A 20951-nucleotide genomic window follows, 5' to 3' on the forward strand; every position below is an offset into this window, starting at 1 on the left:
ATCTGCCTTGGTTCTTGTGTAAATCTTACATTATTTTTCTCTCTTGCTCTCCACCCACACTGAGTAAACTGTAACCAGAAGAGTGCCTTATCAACTGGTTGCAGCTTTAAGACTGACGCCTCCTTCAGCGGTGAGGGTTAGAGGTCCCAGTACAGTCGCATAACAGTCTTTTCCTCTATTTTTTATTTTTATTTTTTTACAGGATGAGCTCTGTTGATGTTAATGATGAAAATCGTGGGGTCTGCCCAGGAGGAAAGCACAACTCTCCTAACGACATATTTGCCCTGGATCAGCCGACTGGAAGGCCCTCCATCCTACGTCAGACAGAAAACCTGCCCAGCAAGACTGTACCAAAGGGGGTAAAAGTAAAAAAAAAAAAACAACTTTCATCCCATTCCATTGTATAGTCACAAGGCAGTGTAGCCCTGGGCAGAAAGCTAATGCTAATGACTGTCTTTCACTCTTTGACTATGATGAAAAATTATTTACTTTTGGTACTATATGAACTCTGACCTCAGCCTGTTTGTCTCTAACCAGTGTTAACAGAATTTTAATAAGATGGACAAGAAAACCTATATGAAGAAAAAGAAAAGCAGTTATTTGTAGACAAAAGGTTTTTCAAGGCTCAAAACCAGGCCTTTTGGGGGCAGCTGGCTACTTCTGACTACTGACTAAATAATTTTTGTGTAGGTTTGTTTTCAGACTCCAAGAAGAGACCCTGTGACTAAAAGAATTCTGTCTCCCAACAAGTCTGTCAATTTGTTGAGTGTTGACGAGAATACTAAAGTTATGGATTTGGATAAATCAAAGTAAGTAAATGAGTGTCATTCACCAGTATGCCTTCATTGAACAAAGTGTTGCATTTAGGTAACTTATCATGTTTTGGTTTTGTAGTACTTTGCCACAGGAAGCCACTGAGCAACTCAAAGAAGGTAATTTATTTATTTATTTATTTTTAAACTTGTAAGTTATGAGCTCTTTATGTATTTTCCCCCTACCACTGCTGAGAGATTAGCAGATACCTTCATTACTTTTTTCTTTCCCCCTGCAGAAGTGTCATCTTATCCCGATGACAACATGCCAATACAAAGCAGAGGTGGCTATATGCTGGATTTTGGAAACCTTGATGACTTCAATCCATTTCAGGGGTCTAACAATATGGCTCTCTCACCTATGAGGCCTGCTGTTGAAAACCCCCCTGCAGATCATAGCAAGTCTGAAAACACACCGCCAGTGAACATCGTGGAGGAGCCTATCAAAATGGAGTCTGCACTAGATGAGACCCTTCCATTCAGCGCGTCTGTAGAAAACTCACTCGCTGATCTTTCTGCCGATATCTGCTCCACGGAGAGCAGTGTGGTTATAGTGAAGGTTCCAGTGGTTGAGGAAGACAATTCATGGCCTGCGACACCTGATGAAAAACGGCTTGGTGTTGCGTCTTCAAGCACAGATCAAGAGAAGTCGTCCAGCAGTTTTGCAGAAGATGCTCCACTCTCAGCAAAAGGTTCTTATAACTTCGATTTTGACAACCTTGACGCAGTCAATCCTTTCCAGACTGGTGGCTCTAAAATTCCAAATTCACCTGTCCTTGGGCGAAAGGTGTCAAATGAAGATGCACTTGCAGAGGAAAGCAAACAATCTGTTGTTGAGGTGGCCCAAGAATTGCCTGTTCAGCACGAGGTGAAGCATGACGCTACAGTGGATCTGATATCTGCCGACACAGCAAAACCCCCTCCTGCTGAATCCCAGCCGGCTGATGACCCAGTCAAGGAAGGCCCAACCAAGAACGGGCCTGTCAAACTTGAATTCAATTTTGATGATGGTGCTGAAGTCAAACGGAAACCGCCACCTAAGAAATTTGGCAAAAGGCCAACTGGTGTAAGACCTAAAGAGCCAAAGCAGGTGTCTGATGTCAAACCACCAAAAGAAGCTGAAGTGAAGCCTGAAGTCAGTTATGGTGATGCTGATGCTTTACAGCCTAAAAGTTCTTACTCGTTTGACTTTGAAAAGTTTGACGACCCAAACTTCAATCCTTTTGGCACAAAAACGGCCATAAACAACTCCCCCGTGTGCAGCAGGAAATCCAGCCCAGAACCAGTAGAAACCGCAGTTCAGGAGCAAACTGATGTCCCTGTGACAAAGGAGGCTGAACCGCCAGCACGGTAAGAGAAAGTAAAGGCTTAGTATCGTTATTATTAGCAGCAGATGCTTCACTTACCAGTAGTGCCATGTTTCACTGTAGATTCACTCTAAAAGTTTTCATCTTCTCAGTGCTGAAGACAGTTTGCCAGCTCCTGAACCAAACCATGTACAGGTAAGTTGGAGGAATGTACTTTGATGCAACTCTCAATATATTGTGTATGTGTGGGTTGTTTTTAACAAACATCTGTTTATTATGGAATGACAGGTTGCAGATAACAAGGTTGTCTCTGACCTTGACACCAAACAACCAGTGCAGAATCTCCCTGAGTCCTCTGAACCCTCTCAGCCTGAGCAGAAGGCACAAGCTGGCATGCTAGACTTCAATGGCGAGTTTGTTCCTGGAGCAATGTGTGCGTAATTGTTGGCTTCAGCTCTGTTTGAACCAAACCGTGCTTTTGTTCAATCCTTAGCAGTAATGGAAAGCTCTTACTGCTTTTAACCCACGATCTTTATCTCCAGTCATGACCAGTGACTTTGATGGACAGATTGACTACCTCGAACAGTTTGGGTCCAGCAGTGTAAGTGCTTTCTTTATCTTTGCTAAATGACTAAATCCTCAACCACAAGGTTCAAAGTGTTTACATTTTCTCATCAATAGTTCAAGGAGTCCGCACTGAGGAAACAGTCCTTGTACCTAAAATTTGATCCCCTCCTGAGGGAGAGCCCAAAGAAGTCTGCAGGCCCGGGTGCTCAGATTCAAGCCCCCCCCCCTGCTGCCCCTGTTTTACGGTACGGTGTAGTTCTGTTGTGCTGCTGCTCTCACTGGACATTAGAGCCGAATTTGATCGGCTTTTGATTTTCTGTAAAATAAATTTATCGGAAGGGAAACCTCTTCACTTTGTTCTGTTTAATTCAGGCTTGAAACACCACAGACTGCAGATAAAGTGGCAAATGGTCCACAAAAAGATGATTTCAGACTGCTTGACGATGCAGCAGCATCGGTGAGTCTCTTGTACTCTGTCCGCTGGACCGGTAATTTCTCGTCGCCTTTGTTATTTCTGCTAACTTTGTTGAAATCTTCTCCACTTATGTCATCTAGACTCCAGTCCTTGAGAGCTTTGTCCCTCCTTTCCCGCAGCCAGCAAACAGCGAAGATGCTATCATCGAAGTGCTGAAGTACAGTCAGAAAGACTTGGATGCAGCAATCGCCAAAGTGCAGGCAGAAGTAGGTTGTCTGGCTTTTCACATCCATACAGCATTTGAACACAAAAACATCCACATTAAATTATGATACTTATTTATTTATTTTAAAATAATCAGGTTTAGCCACACTTTAAACACAAAGATCAAAATTTGTATCTACATGTAGCAGCCAATCAGAAGGTTAAAAGTAAAATGGCACTAAAGTAAAAAGGCCAGAAAAGATCAATGGGATTATTTTGAATTGTGGTTTATGCAAAGCTCCTCTGGATCCAAAGAATAAATGCTTGGCATTGAAGTTGAGCGTAATTTTTATTTAAAAAAAAAAAAAAAAAAAATTTTGAGTAATGGGTTTTCTAGATGATGGGCACCATTCTTAGTCTCAAGGAAAAAATAAAGTGTACATTTCTCTCTCATATAGGGTAAAGAAAAAGAGGACCAGTGGAGTATGAAGAACAGTAAGCTGCTTGATAATGAGCAAGAAATGAGGTGAGCTGTGCATCATATTAAAATTTCTTGTTGTTTTTATATAAAATCAATTTTGAAGATCTTTGACCACATTTTGTCTCCGTCATAGGAAAATAGTAGCTGAATTTGAGCTCATGATCACAAAGATGATGGGTAAGTTATATGTACATGTTGCGCTCATCAGAAGGGTTAATGTGTGGGGTATTTTGTCAAACATTTAATTTAAAATTTCCTGCCACTGGTCAGCTGATCAAGAGAAGGAGAGGGAGGTGGCCCAGGCGAAGCTCAATGCGGCTCTGTTGGAGAAGGAGCAACTATGCAGCGACCTGAACGCTATGGAGAGATCTTTAGGCGAGCTCTTCAAGAGGCTGGAGAAGTACAAGGACGTTATAGAGGGTTACAAAAAGGTCAGCTCATGGAAGCCAGACAAATGTTTGCTATAATTTCTTCTTATTATTATTTTTTTTAATGTTAAGGTTTAAATGTTGAAATATTTTCTGCATCCTCTACCCAGAATGAAGAGACTCTGAAGTCTTGTGCACAGGACTACTTGGCAAGGATCAAAAAGGAGGAGCAGCGCTATCAAACACTTAAAGCTCACGCCGAGGAGAAAATTAGCCAGTAAGAAACTCTGGCCTTTTATGTTGAAGCATCAGGAGACTTGCGTTGACTAACTTGAATTTAATTCTCACCATCAGTGCAAATGAAGGAATAGCTGAGGTGCGATCCAAATACAAGGCTGAGGTATCTGCACTTCAAGCACAGCTGCGCAGAGAGCAGCTGAAAGTGCAGTCACTGGAGAAGAGCTTGGACCAGAAGGCAAGTCGGCATGTTGTTTTTCATGAATTTGCAGCAGTATTATCACTTTTCTTCTCATTTCTAAATTCTTTTCTTGTTACAGGAGAAAGAGGCAGAGGAGCTCACCAAACTTTGTGATGAACTCATATCCAATGTGCAAAAGGGCTGAACTTGGTTTTAAATGCTGTTTGCTTCTGTTCTTTATCTTCATGTCCAGAGTGTCTTCTTGTGTGGTGAACTGTTTGTCTCTTTCAATGTTATACTGTAAAAAGGTTAATAAAAAGGATTTATTGATCTGGTGATCATTCTTGCATCAATCTTTAGTTTTGCTTGTATGCTATACTCAGGGATTCCCAAACTGTGGGCAGGTGAGGTACTGCATGTAGCCTGCAGTTATAACAGAATTTTTTTATTTTTTTTCATAAAACAATTTTTCAAGGTAAATCACTTTGGAGTGAGCAGTTAAGACTGGGTAGACCCCATGGGATTTTCTTGATGTTCTAAGTGGATTGTGGCACTTCTGACTTTAGCAATGGCTGATATACAGGACCCTGACCACTAGAGGGCAGTGCATGCTCTCATAATTTAACCTCAGCTGGATTTTGTATTCTAAGCGTTATTTATGGACACGACAATACCACAGCTTTTTGACTCAGAGAAACACACCTGCTTTAAAAACAGGCAGCTCAGTGTACTCGGCCGTCATCTGTCTGGAGCCAAAGCTCATCTCCATCCTGCCATACTTGCAACAAAACAAGAGCTCACTTGATACAATGCTCCCCTTCTTTCCTGAGTAATCACAGGGTCCCGTCACATCACTCCCACAGCAGGACAATGCACTTCCTAAATGGTGAAAGGAAATCCTACCTAGATTGGAGTTGAATGAGTAGATGGTGGTGGTGCAGACTAGAGAGGGGGGAGGAGAGGGTCAATTCACTTAAATGAGAAAAGATGCTGGTTGTTTGGTGTAGTCTTGCAGGGGCCATCACTCATCTATAAAGCAACTGTGAGACTGCTCTTGTGTCTGTACAGTATCTATTCATTCATCCCAGCACGTTCTGCCCCTCTGTGGGCATGCCCTCTGTGTCACCCTCGACGGACACTTCAACCCACTCAAAGGAAGAAAGCTGACCTGCGTGCCCTGACGGTTTCATGAAAGGTACGCCTTCATCACAGTGCACACTGCAGCTTTTAACTAATACCCAAAATCCACTAATCTTCAGGAAGAATGCATCTGTTTTTGTTTCTGGTCATTTAATCAAACTATCAAACCTTCAAACTTTTTTTTTTAAACCTTAGAGTACATCAAATAAGATTGTCAAATACAACCAATTACATACAAAAAATACCTAAATATTGGCATGAAGTAAATGTGAATAAACTGAGTGACAATATTCAAATATGTACTATACACAACAACGTAATAACATTACATAGATATGCAAAACGCTTTACTCTGAAAAATAAACCTTTGATACATTTTTTAGCAAAATAAATTAAATAGTCATCAGTTTGATTATAAATGACTACAGCTTCATGAACTGTGGGTGGAAAAGGTTGATGTCAAAAAGACTCATCTTCTCTTGTTTGTCAACATACTACTGACTACAGATGGGAAGCTACCACAAAAAAGGTTAAAAAATGATAATGTAGACCAACACAGTTGACATGGCAATGTAATTATTCCACTCTGTGAAAGACAATAAACATTTATCAGTCTATTCTATATCACTTTTGACAGAAGTCAGGGATGGAAAAAGGTAACATAAAGGATAGTGGTCAGCATTCCCAGCATAATGCATCTTTAACAAACAAAAGGACAACCTGAGTAGGAGCGTAAAACCAGCCCTTTTGTAAGTCTTGAGTACCATTTTCATCTGTGCGCTCCAACAGCTGAGCATGTGAAAGATAAAGACCAACTTTCACTTGAGAAAATGGAAAATTCATCTGATGAGGAAGACCTTTCAGCTGGTCCTAATAGCTGCTATTAATCTCACACTCTTAAAAAATAAAATAAAAACATCCCCGTCCTTTTTAGTAAGTGCCCGCCAAGGATTGATCCATTTGTAGTGGTGTGAGAATCTGACAGGTATAAAAAAAAAGAGCAACAAATATGGAAGTTTTTATGTAATAACAAAAGGTGTGTATCACTGGCCACTGTTTTTCCACACATTGTACACTTTTCCAACAATCTCCATTTTAAAAAATTAATGCCAGGTGAGTGTCACTCCAGAGTTCCTGTTCAGTCCGCAGCTTAATGTCCGCAGCTTAGAGGAGAGTATTTGGGAATATTTGGCACTAACACTGAAAATGAATGTGTTGATGCTGATGTACTTTCCCATCCACGTGGGAGTGAGTGTGTGTGTGAATGTCTGTGTAGATTTTGGGGTAGATTTTAGCGGGAATTGTTGGTCCTCCCTGGCCGAGGAGGAGCTGCTGCTGCTGCGCGAGGTACTCCTCATAGTTCATGGATGTCACACAGTCTTTCTCGGGGCTGGAGGAGCTGGACGAGGGAGCCGCGCAGCCCCTGTCCCGCTCCCGGTGCGGCAGCCGGTGAGAGCTCTGCAGTACCTGCGCGGCCGGGGAGCTGGGAGGAGGACAGTGTTTTCTGCTTTGGCAGAACCACAGCAGCACTGTGCCAAAGATGAACACTATTACTGCAGGGATGCCAATGATGACAGGCCAGGGGAGGGAGCTGGAGGCTTGCGGAAACATCGGTGTTATGTGAGGCTTAGTGTCTGTAAAAGAAAATGAGATTCCAGCTTTTAAATGTTTCCATACTCTGTTGTCTGCCAGCAAACTAACAGTTGTAGTTTTATTATCACATTACTTGTTGTTATTCATCGCTGAATATGGGTTGCTGAGAAAACATATGTTTGATTTAAAATCATAAAACAGAACAAGAGAGGAAAAGGCATGAATTAAAGTTTAAAAATGCTACATTTTTACTGAATGATTAATAATTAATTGATGGGAAAAATAGCCTAATTAGTTCAAAACATACTGATGCCTCCAAAGGTACCTTTTCCTGATTTATGCATGCATATACTATTTGCACTAATGCAGATACATAAAGAAAAAAACACAACATTTTTGTATATGTAATTCGATTGATAGGTTGATAGCACTGGGCTTTATCCAAGCTTTTCTACAGTTTACTGTAACACTGCAGACAGACATTCCCCGAGCCTCACCTGGCAGCACACTGAGGAAGGCACTGCGGAAGCTGTAGCCCATGGTGTTGGCGCCTAAGCAGATGTACATGCCAGCGTCGTCCTCCTTGGCGCGGCTAATGAGCAGCTTGTTGAGGTAGGAGCCGTCGGGCCTCGACCACACCTCACCCGTGGGGAGCACCACAAACCTATGGTCCCCCACCTCGATCGTGGAGTTGTAGCGGCTCTCCTCGTTGGTCTCCACGCGTTTGAGCCACTGAATGACCGGCTTAACGTCGCTCCTCACTTTGCACTGGAAGGACGTGGTGCCGCCGTAGTCTACCGTTGTGTTGACCGGGTGGGTGCCTGTCAGGACAGGTTTGGAGTTTGTCCTCTCTGAGTGAACATACAGAGAAAAACAAAACAAAACCCAACTTGTCAAGATGCACACAGACATCTTTTGACATGACAGCCCCTCTGCGGACAGAGGAGGTCTTAGTCCTCCACGCTGTTATTACCCTCAGGCTTAGAACTTATAATTGACATTGAGGGAAGAATACCACATGTAACACAAGAAGTATGTGTGATTAGTTTCCTCTCTTTCTTTGCTCCTGGTTGTACAGCACACATTTCTCATGGGAAAAGGGGGGGGGCAGTGGGTCTGGCAGACAGCTGGGCTTTAATCAGCTCCAGATTGGGTGGATGGTCTCTAAGCTGAGCTCTCTCCCCTCTGTACAAACACCAAGGCACAAGCCCCCACTCTCAAACTTGCGTTCTTAGTATTCTTCTCATATACATGATTACACATTCATCCATGCAGGAAGAATATGGATACGGCATGTTTTTCCTTGGTCATAATCAGACCTGAAACAGTGATTAGGCTGTCTGAATTTCCTGCAGCGATGTACATAAAATCACAAACATGAGACGCACAAACAGCAGTAACCATTTAAAATAATTTGCTCGGCCTCATCTGTTAGCCCTAATAATTCCAGGTGAGCGTGCTCGGTATGTGTACAGCTCAGCTCTCTGCGGGATACTCACGTATGACCTCAACTTTGTACGTGGCGTTGATCTCCCCGGCACAATTGGAGACCCTGCAGGTGTATTTGCCGCTGTGCTCTGGCATCAGATTCTTCAGACTCAGAGTCCACTTCTTCTGACGGCCCTCGCCGACCTCCTGCTCCGTCAGCGGCCGGTCGTCCTTCAGCCACACGATGTCCGGTCGAGGGTTTCCACTGGCTGCGCACTTGAGCCGCACTGAGCTGCCCACTGGGCGAGCTATCACTCTCTTCCTCATCTTTGTAGGTTGAGTGAAGCGGGGACGCACTTTGGAGGAAAGTACAAGCTGGTTACTTTGAGTAGATAGTATAATTTACCTTTTTTCTACATTTCTCAAGTGAGGTTTTATGTTTCTATTGATATCTATAGAGTTTCTAAAAAATTTCCTTATTTCCTGACCTACACATACTTTTATGATGGTGGAAGTTTGTATTAACCCTCAGAGGTCTGGAGGAATGACTCTGACTCCTAACCCTGTGCTATATGAATATGTAGTATTTGCTCTTTTTAAAAAATTATTCTCCCGAGTCTTAGCAGTCAAAAGTAAAATAATAATAATAATAATTCTAACCAACATGCATCAAAAACTATAAAGATATTTAACAAAAAAGGACTTTTTTTCTTGTCTCCAAGAAGGACAGTGTTCAGGGCTGGGGTTCTTGGTCATTACTGATGACTTAGACTTAGACAAACATGTAAGTAATCCCTGTGAGCCAAAGGTTGAGGCTTCAGACTGCTTACTTTTAGTCAGTTTTTTAGTCAGTGAGAGTAGATTTCCTGCGTGCTCGGGCACACAGTTCTGGCTGTGATCACAGGAGAGTCTCTTAATGAGCGACAGCTAATCAAAAGATATTTAGTAAAGGGGGATAAAGCAAAAATAACCAATTTAGGAAAGTGAATAAATTGAGGAGCTTCTTTACATTTTGCTGGGAAAATATGTATTGACACGTGCAAAACTTACATGGAAAAACAGCATATAAGACAAAAACAGCAAAAAACGGCTTTCTTGTAATTTCTTTAAGTCAGGAATAGTTCTCCAGGCTTTCCGAAGGAAATTCAAAGCTCTTCTTTGGAAGATGGATGCCTTTTGTTCTGTTCTCTGTCAAGATGATCGCACACTGCTTCATCAGTCTTTGGCTCAGTGAAGGCCAGCTCATGACTGATAGTGTTCCACAGTGTATTATTTTCTATCTAAGTATAGTTTTACTGCGCTGCAAGTGTGCTTGGGATCAATGTCATGCTGAAAAATGAAGCCTTTCGGATGCTTTCCAGATAGTATTGCATGGGGGATCAAAATCTGCCAACACTTTTCTGTGTTCGTAATTCCAACAATTTTGACACGATCCCCAACACCATTGACTGAAGTGCAGCCCCACACCATGACAGAGCCTCCACCATGTTATACAGGCTGAACTCACGGTTGCACCAATGATGTTTTGAACCAAAAAAATTCAAATAATCAACAAGACCTGCCCACCATTCAAGGCTTTCAGCTAATGAGTTTTTAGGAATTACCTTGTTGGTTCAAAACTACAATTTTACGGCCATCAAAATGTGTTTGTCATTTTTTGCTAATTCAAATAAAGAAATGGAAACAAATGATATGTTTTTGCAACAGTCTACTAGTAACAAAGGACGATTTAAAATTTTAACTTTTTTTTTTGCTATGCTGTCTGTTATGTGTGGACACAGCACTGGTTCATCCCTTGAGTTAGGTACATTTTTATGATCAGATGATTCATAGGCCAGTGGTGAGTGGTCCAGCAAAAACTGGTCACGTAGAAGGAGAAAAACTCTGCATCAGCTCCTGAAAGCCTGGAAAACTGTTGCCCAAGACCACGTTAAACACTTACAAGAAAGTCTGACTCCTTGGAAGAGAAATCTAAAGAAATGAGGGGTGGCTCAAGATTTTTGCACAGTGACTATTACACATAGGTTTGCCCACAGCTGTAAAAGTAAATATGACTTGCAGTACATGCAATAAAGCATTCAAAACAACTCAATTAGTCCTTGAATTTCCAGCTGCAAAGTCGAGAGCATGCACAGAAGTCTTACCAAATTTTTCACCACCAAGCTCGGCTCCATCCGGTGCCCTCAATCCAGTTTTATCAGAACCCGAATCATCTGTTAACACAGCAGAAAAACACAAATAAGTCAACAAAAGGCTGAGTGAGACATTAAGGTCCTCACTACAGTATAGAAGAATCTGAATAAGTAACAATTATTGCACATTTACTGTTTTGGGTGCATGAATACAACATCCGGTACACACTGACATTTCAGATGACAGGCTCATTTTAAATCCTTCCATTACAATCCCCCTCTTCTATTCTGTTATAGTCATTTTGCAGTAGCGGTGACCGGATACAAAAACAAGGCAAGAAAACTGTTCCTGGCTCTCACCAATTCAATTCAGCATTTATCGACAGGCTCTTCTGAGAGTGTTGCATGCTCAGGTCATACTGTGCAGCGTTTGGAAGTAATATGACCAGTTTATATAAGCTCGCTTCCAGGAGACAGCTGTGGAGTTTATGTCATTGGCTGACATCATACAGCTGAGCTGAGACAGGGGCTTAGAGGAAATATAATGAGTGAAACCTAATCGATGAGTTTGTAATGCGTATTCACTTTTCGAGTTAAGCAGTGATGAATTAATGAAGCAGATCAAGTTTCTTGCCAATATTTACCAATGAGTGCAGATGGACATTAAGCAGGTTATTATTGAAGAAGTGTTTCAATTGAATGATTTATTTTTGCGATATTAATGAGGTGCAATTGCACAAAACATCCTCACGTTAAAAAACGAAAAAAGAAACCAGCGTATGTGTAGCATTTTGGGAAAAAAGGATTATTTTTTTGTCATTTAGCAGCACCTCCATTTAACAGTATGTTTTAACAGCGATCCCATAGGAAAATCTCCCAGCCAGTTTATTACCTTCTAAGACTCGTTTTGATTCCCGTTTCAGGGCAGCCTCACGTTGGGATTTTTTTTCAGATGCAGTTTGGCACACTCGATTCCCTCTCAGGGTTTGATTGGGTCAGGTAAAGAGACCAGATGTGACTTCTAACCTCCTCATTCTGCCTCCCTCTGAGTCCCCCCGAAACCCTCAAAGCTCTCTGGGGTTCTCTGGGTACAAACCCTCCTTTGTTTGTCCCCTGCAGCACCAAGCCCAGCCATGATGTCATGGCTATTTGAAGGGGTTTAACTGGCCAACTATAATAACCCATTCCTTTAAAAAACAGCCTCCAGTGGAAGAAATATTTCTCTGTTGCTCACTCGGACTCTCCACATTCCTCCTGGTTCCTGAACCTCCCAATCCAAACAGAACATGGTCCCACACTGCCGGGGTTTTCTTTCTGACTTTTTTCTCTTTAATCTATTTCCTCTCTACTTTTTGGCAATTTCAGGGAACAATGGTGCCCTTTATAAGTCTGTCCTGTTAAAGCTATCCCTTGCCACTATTGTCCTTGCACAATGTTGGCTCACTGGACTGCAGACAGGGGTGATGTAGGACATCTCCTGGCTGCCATATGAAGGTTATTTTTGGAAATCTGAAAAATAAAATCAGTAAAGGAGAAGTGCTTAAGAAGCCTCCTCTATAAATGAGCATTTTTGTGTCCAGGAAGGTTAGTAAAAGCTGTTACACACTATGGAATCAGTGCTCTCTGTGTGAAGTCACAAATTCTTCACGCAAATGGGACAGTGCTCCAGTGAGACTCAGACTAAGCTGGCTAAAATACAGTCAATCTTTTTCCACACAGCTCCCATTCATTCATGATCTAGCTACAGTGTTTGGGGTCTGACGCCATTCCCTCCCACTTCATTCACAAATCCAGCCGCAGGAAACAGGTCACGATACACTGGCCTCCTGTGCCAGCTGAACCACAGGAAAAGGCCTGGATGATTTGGGGTCACAATGAGCTCCAGATGTTGTTGGGGACACTAATGTCCAGGGAAAGTTATGCTCAGTGGCCTTGCATCACACTCTGGAAATCTCCAAACAGCTCTCACATGTGATCAGTGAGACACATGGCAGTTTATCCAGCCTGACAACATCTCTAGAGAGAGGAGAAAAATGAACAATGCGAGCCAACATTTTCACCCTAAAATAAGGAGCGCTAATCCTGTAATATTTAATCTGCACAGACATAAACATTAACATGCAATCCTCTAAATGCTAATCAGACAATCCCATATTAATCCTCGTGAAGCCTTGCTGTAGCCCGAGCAGCTGAGGATGAGACTGCTGCATGCATCGGTCTATCCTGGCAGGGGTGCTAGGAGGTGATGGGGGCCAGTTGTCAGGAGACCACCCCAAACAGGGCCCAAACAGCCAGCTGGAGGGATTGAGGAGGCGCCATGTTGCACTGACTGACCAGATTCTTCAGATAGCTCTTGGGAGGACACGCTGTCCGCTGGCAGATGGGAAGAGGGATATCTCTCCAGCCTCAGTGGAACCCCCTCCACCCCGCCTCCACGGATCAGCCCGCAAAACCTCTCACTCTCGCACTTCCAGTCTCACTCCACAATCTTTATCTTACTGTTTTTCTTCTGCTTGGCCTCTCTGCCGGGTCCCAAGCGACGTCTTAGGAGTTATGCTCTCCATGCTGAACTTGAACAGCTGCCAGGATTTAGCTGACCCTCCTCCCCTGACCGGCACTATAACTGAATGCAGTTGCTCCTCTTAACATGTTCGCTCCAGTAAAAATAATACACGCACATGATGGATACTTCAGTTGTGCTTGGAGCCCGCTACCCCTCATTTACAGAATTTCAAATAAATAAACTATGTTCTCTGATCTCTTTAAGCACCATAATTTATCCCCTAAACACACACACACGGACAGCAGGTTTTACAGCATGCAGCTAAATTAAAAACCGTACACAATTAGGTGATTCAGTGTTACTGGAAAGTGTTGCTCATGATAATTGCAGACTATTTGGCTGTATTAATCTGACTTCAGTCCTGCAAGTATTTTGACAATGAGGCTCCCATAATCTTTGTGGCAACCCGAATGAAAATGCACCCCTGATGGAACAATTACCTATAAAATCAAACGCTGCGGCGATGGCCTGCCAGCGAGTAATGGGATGATAGACAAGAGAGCTGAAACAGAGGAGGGGGTGTTCTTGAGAAATGCAGAGTCCATTTGTTATGCACTCATTGCCACCAGCACCCGAGGATAAGTAGGAAATGGAACAAGCCAGTTCAGGATTAAGAGTCAGGCCAGAAAGTCTCCAGGTAACTCCATAAAGGGTCAACAGACTTCTGATAACAATCTCATGGAAATATGCTTCCAAGAAAGACTTAAGATTAAACTTGCAAAGGATTTTTTTTAAAGAAGTCTCAAAGAGGAGTAGGGCAATGCATGCTCTACTCAAAGCAATCTCTGATCTCAAAGGAATCAGTGCCAGCTTCATGCCAGCAACATCTAACTGTTCATTTGTCTTCTCACTCAGCGGAGCCACAACAGAAAGTCAAACCACACAAATTATCCTCAGGGAGAAAGTTATTTATCAGTGAGATTAATCGGTTAACTGTGTGTGAGAGTGTGTATGCCTGCGTGTCTTTATCTCCCAACTTTAAATCAATATTTAAATAAAAAATATAGCCCAAATAACCTCTGGCTCCACTCTGGATAAATACTTCATTTTCAAAAATCGGTCATCTCACATGTTCAAAGAAAACATCGGTCTGGAAAGTTTCGGAGCTCCTTTTTTCTTTTTCTTTTTTAATACTTATTTGGTTGTTTAGTTAAGCTTTTTCTCAACTTGGAAAGAGATCTAAAAATGTCACAACTAGTTTATATTTGTCAAGTTTCAATGAAAATGATAAAGTACAATCCCCTAAATAATACTCCTTGCTTTTTCACAAATCTTTAAGGAATACAAAAAGTACTTGATAATTGTTTTTTCTGAATTTCCAGACACAAACTGACAGAATTCCTGGAAGTGCAGGCTGGAAAGTTTCATAATAAATGTTTATTTACTAACAAAACAGTTTGAACATGCTGCGAAAAGACCTTTTCAACATAGACGATTCATTAAATTACTTGCCTAACTTACTTTAAGTAGTTAGATTACTCGGCAAACATGTTTCTGATTTCAGGGGAAAACCCGACACCCACATCCAAACATATAAGGACCCAACTACCTGCTTCCACTTTAACTCACAGTCCCAGGTCAGCTTCTGCTACAATTACTACATTTCAGTACTTGAACCTCAACTGGACCTCAAGCTTCTATCACTGCTTTCACCTACACATACATTCAATGGCCATTTTATTAGATACGTCTTGTTATTACTGGGTTAGAACCCCTTTTGCTTTCACGGCACAGATTCACAGAACAGTCCTCAGAGTTTTTGGTCCATGTTGACACAAAAGCATCACACAGCTGCTGCAGATTTGCCAGCTGCACATCCATGATGTGAATTTCATGTTTCACCCCTCCTAAAGGTGCTCTACTGGACTGAGATCTGGTGACTGAGGAGGCAATTTGAGTAGAGTGAACTTACTGTCATGTTCAAAAATTTTGAGATGATCTGAGGGCACAGGCACATTATCCTTCTGCAAGCACCCATTAAAGATGGATACTCTGTGGTCACAAAGGAATGGACATGGCCAGGAACAATACTGTCGATACAAGGCAGGGTGATGTCGTGCCTCCCATCTGAATGCATCTGAATACGTTTTTCTAGTCTTATATAGTCCAATTTTGTGAGTTTGTCTGAATTTAGCATCAGTTTCCTGTTCTTAGCTGACAGGAGGGGCACCTGGTGTGCTCTTCTGCTACTCTTCTACATACTGTGGTTGAAACTAGTGGTTATTTGAACCGAAGCACTCTGGCCTTCTAACTCTGACCTCCGACAACAAGGCATGTCACATTTGTCTTCTTATGCTTCTTCTCTGTAAACCTTAGAGATGGTTTTGTGGAAAAATTCTAGTAGTGAAATTTCTGACAATATTACCTAATAAAGTAACTGGTGAGTGTATGCCTAGCTACAGTGAGTGCTCACACGTCATCTAAAACTTCCAGCAATTCAGATTTAACTCTAACTTTAGCTGAACTCTGTATTTTCACTACCAAGACTGCCAGCTCCATCTTTAACAAATTCTTTACACTCACTATAAAAAGTTCACAGGAATGTCCTTTAACTACACATACAGCCATAGCCACGTCTGACTTTGATACTATACAGCACAACTATACTACAAACCATTATAGCTGGCCCCGTGCCCCAGTCTCCAACCTTTCATTTTAGCCCAATCAACAGACACCCTCATTTTCAACTCACCAGCAACAGACAGAGGGAGACCCTAAAATAAACTTTGGTCTCATCTATTCCCCACTCATGCGCATGCTTTACTGCAATAAGGGCCGTTTTCTGAAGTGATTTGTGTTTTCTGCTTGTGCCTGATTATGGCTCTTCTTCGTCTGAAGCACGCCTGTCACAAGACCAGACTGTAACTCCTCCTGCGAGAGCGCACAGACTCTGGCCCAAATTAGGCATCTTAGAGTAATTAGAATAAACACAGCCTTCACGCTCCACTCCGCTCATTCATCATGTGCTGCTGTAGCGCAGAGGAAATGCACTGTGTTCAAAAGTGTGCAAAAGAGTAACACACTCGGTCAGATTGTGCTCTTACAAGAGCTGCGGGAGAGGCTGGAGACAAACTTTTACACTGAATGTGTTTCTTATTGTGAGGCTGCAGACCTCCTTCCTCTAAAGAGTGTGGCCTAAGGAAAAGGAAGAGCTGGAGATCCAATTGAGTCACAGAGGATGAAGTAGTATGAAACAATATCCCGTGCCGCTGTTGACTTTGGGCAGACAGAGGTAGAGGCAGCAACACATAGAACAGATGAGAGGATCAGCCACTAAACCTCCATAAATCTACTTGTTTTAGACCTTGACCTCTGTGAGCGATGCTTTCGTTTAACATTTAAACTGAGGTGAGATTTCTGACTGCCGGGAAAAGCTACAAATCTGGCCCCTAAACACCACAGCGGAACTGATGAGGCCCGACAGTACAAATCAGGGACTGACTCACTGCCGCTGTTTCTGGTTTTAGTTAAGAGACAGGTGACTTCATGTTTTATAGTTGCTGCATTAACAAGAATGACACATTTTTCTGCGAGCCAATGATCTCATCTCGTGAGCCTGCCGAGGGGCAGGTTATCCAAACCGAACTCCGTCCGCACTCACCAATGACGATGAGGGTGTAGTTGACGTTAACGCTACCAAAGCCGTTTGTTGCTTTGCAGATGTAGGTCCCCGCATCATCCGTCTCCACCTCTTTGATCTTCAGGCCCATGCGGAGGATGCGGAAGCGTATCCAGCCACTGTGGATGTTGCGTGCGTCTTTGGTCCACATTTTGAGGGGTGGAGGGTCTCCTTCCACCGGACATGGCAGCTTGATGGCACTGCCCACCCGGGCCGTCTGTCTGTGCTCAACTTTGTCAGACACCCGTGGAGGTCCTGAGGATGCAAGAAAATATGCAATTATAATGTCTCATATATTTCCTCATATGTAACAGCTCACATTTAAGTCAGTAAATGTGAACGCTCACTTTCAGATCATCTTTTTCTCTTCTTTGCTTTTTATGATGACACTGAGAGCATCTTCAGGCAAAACCAGTGAACAGAAACGAGAATTAAAAAGATGTTGAAGGAAAACGTTAGTCTGGTTGGTTTTAGACACCATTAAAATATAGTGAGATAGAAATCAGCTTAAATCCTTTGTAGACTCATGATGAAATAACATTATAGCTCCAAAGCACTACATAATCTTCTTTTCACAATCGAATGTCCCCACTCTACTGATTTTTGGCTGCTTTTGTTGTTCTTTACTATTTAAATGCTTTATACTTAATATATTTTGCTCATTTACCTGCTTTTTGTCTTCTGCCTTTCTTTCTGCAACATTATTGTTGTCTGTGCAATAATGTGCACTGCATCACTGTCAACTGAGAGCCTTATAAAAAAGGGGGCCACGTGATAAAGTTGTTTTGTTAACAGTGAAAATGTGTTTCTGTGGCTGACCACAATATTCAGATGGTGCTCCACATCTTTTAGCATTTGTAGGCCAAAAACATTAAAAGCACGCAGCAACTCACTGTGTTTCCCCCCATCATAGTGTAACAGACAATGAAACATCACCTGAAGAGGGATTAAGAGTCTTTAGGATGAAGTAGACATGTATCATTTAGTTTGTTTTTCTTCTTTTAGTAACATTTAAAAGTAACAGCAGTCAAACCATTAAAATCTAAAAATCTTTTAATTTGCATGACAGATTATAACTGAGTGATAATGAAAAAACAGCTTTATTCACACTTGCAAGTGGAAAAAAAAGCATGTGAATCCTGACTTATCAGCATCAAACCAGTCTAAAAGAGTCTAAAACAGTGAGATCAGAGGCAGATGAAACGAGATAGAGGCAATTTGTCATCTTCTCAATGATTACCCAAAATCTTGAAACCAGATTGTAATAATTGGGTAAGCCCTGTCGTTCACTGCCTGCACAGAGAGGGTGAAGTGTTCTGGCTCTGGTTATGTGTAGCGTGCAAGACATCAAAGAGATGAGAGGGGGCGGTTCTCAGCGAGACGGACAGCAGCCTATTCTCCCGGCTCTTAATTGGCTCGGGTCTGGGCCCTCAGATCTGGTGAAGTGAAGCAGGCCGAAACACCCTGTGATGGTGTTAGGAGGCCTGCGCCGCTGGTCGCACAGCGCCGGGCCTCTGACTAACCCCCCCATCAAAAACTAAACAAAACCCTGAATTACTGAGCAGAGCAGACGCGGAGGAGAAACAGGAGCTCGAGGGAGCGCAAAGAGGGGGAGGAAATGCAACCAAACCCTATACCTGCGACAGACCTCAAAAGTACACAGAGCACAAACTGCGGCTCAGGACAAATGGGCGCTCTGCTCGCAGTAAAAACAATGGAAAGGGTATGTACGCATGGCCTCTCCCAATGCATGCATGCATACACACGCACGCACAGGAGTCACATTCCTTCAGTGCATTTCACACATATGGTAAACAAGAAGTTCATTATCCTGACACAGGTAACTCCCCCTGGCATCCATCACTTTGCTTACAGATGTATCTCAGCTGCAGGTACAACATCTGGGCCGCTATCATTTCTAAAGCCAAAAATCTTTAACTCTGTCAGGGCTCTGTGTGCGGGCAGGCGTAAAGGAGGATCCAAACGCAGGACTCAGACACTAACTTGAAACTCAAAAACCTCAGCTTTATTGCTGGTACAAAAACAAAACATGAAGTGAACACGGACTATGGAGAACAGAAACACACACACACACAGGTATAATATGATGTTACGACACGACCCCGAGCATGGGAAAACACAGGGCTTAAATACACAGGGTAGTAATGAGGGAATGGGCAACAGAAGGGAGACACAGCTGGGGGAGATCAGGGCTAACGAGACGGGGGAGCTAAGCTGCACACACTAACATTAGACAAAGACTTTCACAATAAGACAGGAAACAAGAAGTACTAAACCAGATGCAGACATGACACTGAACAGAAACTGCAACACACATGAGAACCCAAAACCTAAGAACTGATCCCTCACCAAGAATAACAGAAACAGATCTATAATGACAATAATAAACAAAGCACCAGAACATCAGAAAACAATCCATAATGCAAAAATAAACCAAAACATAATAAACTCAAAATACCGGGTCCAACGGACCCAGAACCGTGACAAACTCAGTCTCTTTTTTTTCTCTCTCAAAAAAATACATACAGCTGTATAAGTTAAAAAAAAAGAAGAAATATTTCAGCGTAAAAGCAGCATAAAAGCAACGAAACCCTCTTTCCTTCACCCATAAACTGAGAGTTTTCCCTTTCTCTCTGTGGATGTCCTTTCCTGGTCCACAGCACGCACAGGAAATTGGAAGTGTCATTGTTTATGTCTGTGGAGAAAATGCAACCGCAGTCTTTTTGGCTGTTGTCAGCTGGCCCGTATCTCACTCCACAGCTACTAGGAAATCAGAACAGAGACGCTCACTGTTTCTCCTCTGTAGGATCTGATTTAGGACCACAGACACGTCCCAGCGTTGGCTCAGTGCTGCTCGAGCTCATATGGACCGCGAGTCCTAAAGGATTTAACCGCCTCGGGAAAACATAAATACATTTCTGCCAAATCTTGAACAAATAGGCTACAGTTATCTCTTCCGACTTATGGTCTCACAAGCCACTCAACCATGTGTCCCTTCTGGATTAATGGAGAGTGACTTACAAAAACAAGGCCTGATTCATGTCAAAGGTTTAGCTGAAGTAAAGCATCAAAACAGATTGAACTTGCAAAGGAAATGCTTCTGTCAAAGCTGCAAAATATATTTCTTGAGACGTAAGTACAAGTCGGAAGAAAATAAAAAGAGACAAGAGAACTTCTGAATGCCCCGTTTCCATTCATAAAAAATAAATAAAATTTTAAAAAAAAAACAAGGGTGAACTTTATTTTTTTTGCACTTCTTTGCAGAGTGTTCGACACTTACAGTAAATTCACGCCGACCTTCCAGAGGAGGATTTCCTTCCAAGCTGAGATTTCTGTTGGCTTTATGTTTGTGGTGGTTTTGGCTAACCTGAACTCTCACTGCTGCTTCATTTACAGGCCCATTTTTCTGTCGCTAAATGTGTCCTTTCCAACATAAAGGAATAATTTGAGGGTTGGAGAAGTAACCTTATTTCCTTTATCAGTGCAAGTTAGATGAGAAGAAGTTTCTGATAAATACTGACACAGGAAAAAAAACCAGTTCCATCTCTAACCTCCAAGTTTTTGTACTTGAATAAACATGATATGATGTGCCAGTTACTGAATCTAAACATAAAGGCAGGAAGATTTTGGTCTCCTTAAATGTGTCTCTCTATGAAAAATCTATGGACTGGAAACGAGAGGAAACTAGAGGAGTCAGAGAGCGGCACTCCCCCCCGAAGGGCAATGACTATACTAAAACTTTGATGTTTTATGATGCTTTTATTGCAGACTGACAGGATGACGTCAGTCTGTTTTCATAACAACACTGTCTGACCTTTGACCCCATGACCTTGAAACATTACATACTAAAATGGTGTATTTTATCTTCTTTATCCATATGACT

General features: G+C 42.3%; 2 protein-coding genes across 3 annotated transcripts in view; one reads left to right on the plus strand and one right to left on the minus strand.

Moving 5' to 3' along the window:
* Positions 1 to 203: 203 nt before the first annotated feature.
* On the plus strand, positions 204 to 4777 carry tacc3 (transforming, acidic coiled-coil containing protein 3). Of its 2 annotated transcripts, none has more exons than XM_085342988.1 (16): positions 204 to 365; positions 691 to 809; positions 895 to 932; positions 1052 to 2162; positions 2272 to 2314; positions 2408 to 2552; positions 2662 to 2720; positions 2801 to 2931; positions 3059 to 3143; positions 3242 to 3367; positions 3764 to 3831; positions 3920 to 3963; positions 4057 to 4217; positions 4325 to 4431; positions 4509 to 4629; positions 4712 to 4777. In XM_085342988.1, the coding sequence occupies exons 1-16, from the start codon at positions 204 to 206 to the stop codon at positions 4775 to 4777; spliced, it is 2586 nt and encodes an 861-aa protein (XP_085199114.1). The 2 variants fall into 2 exon arrangements, with proteins under 2 accessions (XP_085199114.1, XP_085199115.1); XM_085342989.1 differs by having other exon boundaries at positions 2272 to 2308.
* Positions 4778 to 6071: 1294 nt separating this feature from the next.
* The window catches only part of LOC146612492 (fibroblast growth factor receptor-like 1), a 33432-nt gene continuing 18552 nt past the window's right edge, over positions 6072 to 20951 (minus strand). Inside the window, exons 3-7 of the mRNA XM_085343170.1 lie at positions 17030 to 17302; positions 10878 to 10946; positions 8805 to 9089; positions 7803 to 8156; positions 6072 to 7346 (exon numbers count right to left, since the gene is read on the minus strand). Of these exons, the coding sequence (XP_085199296.1) occupies positions 6907 to 7346; positions 7803 to 8156; positions 8805 to 9089; positions 10878 to 10946; positions 17030 to 17302 (1421 nt within the window). The 3' untranslated portion in view covers positions 6072 to 6906. The remainder of the gene's footprint in view (positions 7347 to 7802; positions 8157 to 8804; positions 9090 to 10877; positions 10947 to 17029; positions 17303 to 20951) is intronic.

This window comes from Diplotaxodon limnothrissa, linkage group LG19 (assembly GCF_057381915.1).
Source record: "Diplotaxodon limnothrissa isolate DT_005_m linkage group LG19, D_limnothrissa_male_GT1.1, whole genome shotgun sequence".
NCBI classification, from domain to species: domain Eukaryota; kingdom Metazoa; phylum Chordata; class Actinopteri; order Cichliformes; family Cichlidae; genus Diplotaxodon; species Diplotaxodon limnothrissa.